General features: G+C 32.2%; 1 protein-coding gene across 1 annotated transcript; it reads left to right on the top strand.

The window, feature by feature from the left end:
* The first annotated feature begins 647 nt into the window (after positions 1–647).
* Positions 648–1,727, top strand: LOC136813983 (putative uncharacterized protein DDB_G0274435). The gene has a single exon (XM_067070492.1). The coding sequence runs from the start codon at positions 654–656 to the stop codon at positions 1,338–1,340; it is 687 nt and encodes a 228-aa protein (XP_066926593.1). The 5' UTR covers positions 648–653; the 3' UTR covers positions 1,341–1,727.
* The last annotated feature ends 6,594 nt before the right edge of the window (positions 1,728–8,321 follow it).

The following is an 8,321-nucleotide window of genomic DNA, read 5'->3' on the forward strand; positions in this document are numbered from 1 at the left end:
TGTGTCGTCTCTCTAGTGAATAAGAGTAGAGTTTTTATGGTATAACTCATTGCATTAAGCGTCAGTCAAACAAAAGTTTGTTTAGTATCTTAAATTTCAAGAACGTTTAGTTTAACTCAGTGGCCAAAACAAGATTTTTCGTATAATACAGAAAATGGATTTTACACGATAAACTAGCACTTGTTCTTGAAATTAGAGAACTTTAGCAACAGGACGGGAGATGGCGGGGAGGCGGTGTGACGTCATAAATTTGTCCGGTTGGATGTTCTGCGCATGCTCCGCTAGAAGAGGAAAACCCTTCTCCTCCGTCCTGTATTTGCAGTCGACCTCAAAACTAGCAGCTAGACGTAGTGAAAATGGCATAACAAAACGTGAGTGTTATTTGTCATGAATTATTTGAAAATTAGTTCATTTAACATTTCTTTTTAGTATAGATTAAGGCTTGATATATCTTTCAAATATATTGCCTCAATTTTGTGCTGTACATGTCATTTTCTTCTTTTGTATTTTGGCTTGTTTTGGTTATCTGATGCTGATCTCTTCCTGCCTGCAAAGATTATTTTTTTCATCAATGATTTATTCTACAAATTCTACAATATTTGCACTCGTTTTTTTTTAGGACTGCAATGAACTGGACTGAGCCACATGATGAAATGCTTTGTCGTGAGATAATCCTCGTGCAACCATTTGCCTACAAAACTGGCTCAAGAGAAAAGGGGCAAGCCTGGTCCAGGATTTCAGAAACATTGAATTCGATTGAACAACCAAAATTCAACGTATCTCAAAGATCTGTCAGGGAACACTTCTCGTTAATATTGACAAGGTTCAGAGCCAAATTTGCTGCAGAACGTGCTGATTCGGGTGCAAATCACGTGTTGAAACCATCAGAGGCATTGTTGGAGGATATTAATATAAGAATAATTGAATGTGAAAGTGAATTTGATGCTAAGTCGAAAGAAAAACAAAGTAAAGTGGAGTCTGAAAATCAGGCTATCAGTGATGCAAGAGCTAAAGCAATGGAAAATCTTTCAGAGACTTTGAAAAGAAAAAACAATGATGAAACTTGCAGTGCAAACACGAAAGGTAAACGTCAGCGATCAACTGGTAGTGAAACGTACAGTTATTTGAGAGAGAAATCTGAAAAAGACAATGAATTGAAAAAAGCACAAATTGAAATTCAGAGACTTGAGGCTCAAAATTTTCAGGCCTTGATTCAACAGCAACAAGCACAACAGGCTCAGCAACAACAAATGAACCAGCAAATGATGCAGATGCTTTTAACACAACAACAGGAACTTTTGAAAATTTATAGACAAAATATGTTTACAGATGAAGAATGATATTAGATTTGTTTTTTTCTTTCAAAAATAATGCTTATTTTTTGCTAGAAAGTATTTTATCGACCCTGAACTGGAAATGAAAAATGGCTACTCTGCTGTAGCAGCTGTGTGTCCTGAAAGTAGTTTTGAAAGCACGTTCAATCTTCTTACTCTGAAACACCTTATTTTAAAAGTTGAATATTCTGGCTTTTTATGATCAAATTTTAAAAATTGTTATATACTGTATAGAGGATTGTTTATTTTTAGAATATATTTATTGGTTGAATTGTACATAAAATTTTATACTTGAATTATACAAAGTTTAACTTATTGCATTGATCTATGAAAAACACAGACATTTCGTAAATGAAATTAATTGGCTTCAAAATTTTCAAAATTCCTGGTTATTCTCTCTTACTTTTTTAGACCTGTTTTTACAAAACTGATATTTTTTCTACAGCTTGCCAAATTCTCTCTGAAAACTCTTTGGTCACTTACTAAATTGAATTCCAATTGGAAATAGTAAAGTCATGAACAGTGATTTAGAAATTTTGGACATTTTTTAGGTGGGGAAGGCTAAGAGTATTTTGAGAAAAAGCTTTACAAGTTGAATTACTTTTGGTCACACACTCTTTTTTATAAGAACCAATAAATTTTTGCTCATTATGATCAGTTAAGTCTCAGAATTGTTCTAAAATTCCTTTCTTTTTAAGTACAAAGACAAGGGCACCTAGACAAAAGGTATATGACACTACAAGATTGACAAGTGATTCTAAAAACAGTTAATACTCTTTCACTCTGTAAAAATAAGAACTTTTTAATCATTTTTCAATTTTGTTGTGTGAGGGTTAAGTTTATACTGTACAATCTTCTTTTTCTTTAGTTAAAGTGTTAACACTCTTTTCTTAAGTATAAATTCCAAAATTAGGATTTAAGATAAAAATTTTCAAAAAATAATGACTAACTTTGATAAAATTTCACAAGTTAAAGATGATAACAATATCTGCATTAACACCACCTTTTTAATCACTGAAAATAGTTTTCCAAAGTAGGTTTTTCCACGTAGTTGAAGTATTTAGCAGTTGTGTTATCATACATTCTGGACACGATTCTTCAAAACGAACTGTTAAACATGGAGTTCCTCAGGGCTCTGTATTAGGACCACTACTCTTTCTAATTTACATAAACGACCTTCCTCAAGCTATATTGAATAGCGAAACCAACCTCTTTGCTGATGATACCTGCCTTCTTTCGTCTGACTCAAATTTGAATTCACTCGAAACCAAAGTGAACTCTGATCTAGTTAAACTTTCTTCTTGGCTTCGTGCGAATAAAATTTCTCTTAACACTGCGAAAACAGAGGTCATTTTGTTCAGAAGCAAACATAAATCTGTACCTTACTCTATGAATCTTTACCTTGAAGGACACGCCTTAAAATTCACAAAGCATGTCAAATATCTTGGTCTCATTCTAGATGAATTTCTAGCCTGGAATTTTCACTTTGATCATTTATCCACAAAGCTTAGAAGATCTAATGGTATTTTGTCCAAACTACGCCACTTTGTTCCACAACTAGTTCTCAAAACTTTATACTATGCTATGTTCCATTCTCATATGTCTTACGCAACAATTATCTGGGGACAAGGCCTTACTCAAAACACTCGAATAGGAAAATTACAAAAAAGATGTTTGCGTATTCTAACTTTTTCAGATTTTAATGCTGAGACTTCCCCTCTTTTTCAAAACCTTAAAATCCCAACTTTACCAAATACTGTTATCAATTCAATATTCAACTTGTACATCAAAACTCTATCTAATCTTTCTCCTGAAGCCGTTACAAACGTGTTAAACTACAAAACCCTGACACACATTTATCACACAAGAAATAGTTACCTGAAACTTTTAGAGCGCCCCAAGGCAAAAACACTCAACTTTGGATTGAGATCCATAAAATATCAATCACTTTTAATTTGGAACCAACTATTATTACATACAAAGACTGATCTTAGACCATTATCTGAATATACGATCAAAAAGAAGGTTAGAGACTTCCTTCACATCTAATCCTCTCGCATACCTTGAAAATGAAAGTTCATCTCTACAAAACCTTGAAATTCACATACAATGACAATTAATATTTTTCAGGTTTTTCAATAGTTGATGTCATATTTTTTTGTATGCATTATTATTTTTTCCTTTTTTTATTGTTTATTTATGGTTAGGTATACATTGTTAATTTCGCTTCGCGAAAGTATTACGATTATCTGATATTCCGATGGCGTATTGGCGGCCGCCCACGCTAAAGCTCTAAAGGAGCGGGCCAATATACCATCGGAGAGAAATAGTAGTCATCCATTGATGTGCCGACATAAGTTTAGCCCTCATTTTCGGGGCCGTGCTGAACGCTCAAAAATTGTTTTTTTGAGATCTGGCGCCTCAAAAAGACCGTCAAATCACTGTCGTTAGTTACCACGTCATGAGTATGTCGGCAAAAATTACAAACAACATGGCTGATGTAATTTTCAAAAAATGTGTGCTGTTATGGTTGTTTTTGGTTTCTTTTGATGGATTTTTTGTAGTTTAACTGTACTTATCACTCCCTGAATATTAGTTTTAGTATCCAGTGTAATTTCTGTATGTGCACCAACCATGGCGTTCTAAATTCAAAAAAGTTGATAATCATAACTTTAATTGTATTGGTTTGTTTTGATGGCTGATTTTTTATGCACTTTCTCAAATTTTATACATTCAAAGACCAAAGAAACTAAAGCAGGTATGTTCCTATGGGCTTAGGCTTTTATCAGTAACTTTCATGTTGTTTATCTATCTTAGACCGTCCTCCAAATATAACTGTTGTCCACCGGCCGACAACCGACAAACCGACTTCAGTGTTCCAGAACTGAAGTTGGATAAAATCTTTATTAAACTTCACAAAAGTGTTCATTGAGGGTTAGTATTCATTTTCTATAGCTTTAGTTTTTCTTTTAGTGTTATTATAGATGCTGATTATGACTTTTCTCTTCTTTCAGGCTTTTTTGTGTACAATGTTATTTCTATTTTGTTTTTGCTTCTGTGATCAGTTTAAAGAAGGAAAAATACTTATTTGAGTATTTCTACATGCCCTCCTTGTGAAAAGAATGATAATATTTTGCATGATTCCTTCTCCAAAAAGTTTTGTATTTGAATTTATTTCGTGAATAACCTTTTGAAGTTATTTCTGACCCAAATTTTGTCGGCCATGACACCTTCCCTGTCCAAATTGCACTCGGGCCCATTTTTCTAAAAAATTACGCGGTCAGGCGAAATTCCGTAATGTATTTCTTCCAGATGTTGAAAATTTTCCCGACCTTCAGAGCTTTAGCGTGTCGGAAGAAAATTTCTACATCGGGTGCCAGATTAGTATTACGATAGCCTTTCTGCGGCGGCGGCGGTGTCATCGGAAAAAAAATTAGAAAACGAAAGTACTCGATACGGTGGATGAAGTCACTAAATTTAATTTGTTTTTTTTTACCTTTCCTTGGTCACACTCACCATGCATAAATATTGTGGTCGTTTCAAAAAGAAAAATAATAAATATAAAACGTACAATTTTGAAACAATTCAAATATCATTAAGATTATTTGCTCATCTTCATTGTACTTTAAACAAACACTTTATTCTTTTATTATTTTTTTTATGAATTTTCTACTTGACATGCGTAAATGAAAAACAGAGAGTGGTTATTATGCGTTTAAAATAAAAAGGATTTGGTTGATAAGCGTAGTCAAATGATATGGACAATATACCTTTCGTCCTTTCGGATATTAATTCCTACAGAGTAAACAAAGGATGGCATAAAATGCGGGAACATTTTATTTATCATATAGGCATTTACCTTATAAGAATCTAATCAATAACTTTTGAAACACGGTGATATACCTTTCGGTAATTAGTTCTTACAAAGTCTAAACAAGGGACAGTGCACAATGGGAATGTTATTTTTCTTATAAGTATTTACTTTATAAGAATCTAATAAATAACTCTTGATAGACAGCCATATACCTTACGGTAATTAGTTTTTACAAAGTAAACAAGGGATGACGCACAATTTGAGCACATTTATTTTTCTTAAAAGCATTTACTTTATAAGAATCTAATCAATAACTCTTGATAGACAGCCATATACCTTTCGGTAATTAAATATTTCCCGTTTTCCAAAAGGGAAATATTTATTAAAACGGGCTTTCTCCGTCATAATAATAATTTCCCGTGTCAAAACGCCTTCCGTACGCCCTGACTGACGCTCGTTTTAGCACCTAAAGAAAGTCTACTTTATAAGAATCAAATCAATATCTCTTGATTGAAGGCAAATATGCCTTTCGGTAATTAGTTCTTACAAAGTAAACAAAGGATGGCGAAAAAGATGAGCATATTTATTTTTATTATAAGCATCTACTTTATAAGAATCAAATCAATAACTCTTGATTGAAGGCAATATGCCTTTCGGTAATTAGTTCTTACAAAGTAAACAAAGGATGGCGAAAAAGATGAGCATATTTATTTTTATTATAAGCATCTACTTTATAAGAATCAAATCAATAATTCTTGATTGAAGGCAATATATCTTTTGGAAATTAGTTATTAGAAAGTAAACAAAGGATGGCGAAAAAGATGAGCATATTTATTTTTATTATAAGCATCTACTTTATAAGAATCAAATCAATAACTCTTGATTGAAGGCAAATATGCCTTTCGGTAATTAGTTCTTACAAAGTAAACAAAGAATGGCGAAAAAGATGAGCATATTTATTTTTATTATAAGCATCTACTTTATAAGAATCAAATCAATAACTCTTGATTGAAGGCAATATGCCTTTCGGTAATTAGTTCTTACAGAGTAAACAAAGGATGGCGAAAAAGATGAGCATATTTATTTTTATTATAAGCATCTACTTTATAAGAATCAAATCAATAATTCTTGATTGAAGGCAATATATCTTTCGGTAATTAGTTATTAGAAAGTAAACAAAGGATGGATAAAAAGGTGAGCATATTTATTTTTATTATAAGCATCTACTTTATAAGAATCAAATCAATAACTCTTGATTGAAGGCAATATATCTTTTGGAAATTAGTTATTAGAAAGTAAACAAAGGATGGCGAAAAAGATGAGCATATCTATCTTTATTATAAGCATTTTCTTTATAAGAATCAAATCAATAACTCTTGATTGAAGGCAATATATCTTTCGGTAATTAGTTCTTACAAAGTAAACAAAGGATGGCGAAAAAGATGAGCATATTTATTTTTATTATAAGCATCTACTTTATAAGAATCAAATCATAACTCTTGATTGAAGGCAATATGGCCTTTCGGTAATTAGTTCTTACAAAGTAAACAAAGAATGGCGAAAAAGATGAGCATATTTATTTTTATTATAAGCATCTACTTTATAAGAATCAAATCAATAACTCTTGATTGAAGGCAATATGCCTTTCGGTAATTAGTTCTTACAAAGTAAACAAAGGATGGCGAAAAAGATGAGCATATTTATTTTTATTATAAGCATCTACTTTATAAGAATCAAATCAATAACTCTTGATTGAAGGCAATATATCTTTCGGAAATTAGTTATTAGAAAGTAAACAAAGGATGGCGAAAAAGATGAGCATATTTATTTTTATTATAAGCATCTACTTTATAAGAATCAAATCAATAACTCTTGATTGAAGGCAATATATCTTTTGGTAATTAGTTCTTACAAAGTAAACTAAGTATGGCGAAAAAGATGAGCATATTTATTTTTATTATAAGTGTCTACTTTATAAGAATCAAATCAATTTCAGAACTTTCGGCGTTTTCACTGTGATAACATGTGAGCGACAACTTCTCTTTTTGAGACGTGAGCGACCGTCTATCCCATGTCATCTCAAAAGTAAAGTTGAAACCAAGCTTTCTTCCAACTTAAATTTTATCGATAAAATGAATTTAAAATCTACACATGTGTAATCTTGCTTACTTAGGGATATAGGAAGCTCTGCGGGGCATTCTTAGCGACAGCTACTTGCTAGTATATGTCAATAATGACCTTCATTTTTAAGGAAATATTTAGTCGCATTTTTGCGAATCTTGTTAGTTTTTACAAAGTAAACAAGGGACGGCGCACAATTTGAGCATATTTACTTTTCTTATAAGCATTTACTTTATAAGAATCTAATCAATAACTCTTGAAACACGGTGATATACCCTTCGGTAATTAGTTTTTACAAAGTAAACAAGGGATGACGCACAATTTGAGCACATCTATTTTTCTTATAAGCATATACTTTATAAAAATCAAATCAATAACTTTTGATAGCTGGGGATATACTTTTAGGTAATTAGTTCTTACAAGGTAGACAGGGGACTACTGGTTGCAACAGTTTTAATATGGCTCAGCCTCGCTTATCCATCATAAAAAATGACCGTGTCCGCATCATTTCTCATGACTCGAACTAAACCTTTTTTCTAATCCACCTCGTAATTTTCTTAACAGCTTTTTCAGAGCTAGCATTTTAGCATACTTTTTGCAAATATTTGGCGAAATTTTCGACTTCAAGTCGTCTTGTTTTTATTCTGATTGTTAATGTTTAAATAGTTTTAATAACCCTTAAGATACCTCCCATAATGATATTCGACATGACCAGCTCACGCGACCAGGTGTTCATTCCATTTGATTAGACGGTACGTCTATTGGATGGACTCCTGGCCTGCATTCCTCCCCTAATTTATACAAACTTAAAATATGTAAATTTTTAATGATATGCAGGCGAATAAATTACTTTGAATTGAATTGAATTGAATACAAAATTGTGCGTGCATTGTGTAACAGTCCACATACAAGATACATCTTTCCAATAGGGCTCAACCCTAGTTTTAAGTTCTTTTTGTAATCCAGAAACTTAAAATAATTCACGATATCTCCAAAAACCCACTCAACAGAAACTCTGACAGAGCTCATGGATTTATTAAAGAGCGATTGAA

This window comes from Clytia hemisphaerica, unplaced genomic scaffold (genome assembly GCF_902728285.1).
Source record: "Clytia hemisphaerica strain Z4C2 unplaced genomic scaffold, Clytia hemisphaerica genome assembly, whole genome shotgun sequence".
Classification (NCBI taxonomy): domain Eukaryota; kingdom Metazoa; phylum Cnidaria; class Hydrozoa; order Leptothecata; family Clytiidae; genus Clytia; species Clytia hemisphaerica.

Coding starts and splice junctions, on each gene's coding strand:
- LOC136813983 (XM_067070492.1), top strand. CDS start 654: ATGCTTTGTCGTGAGATAATCCTCGTGCAACCATTTGCCTACAAAACT.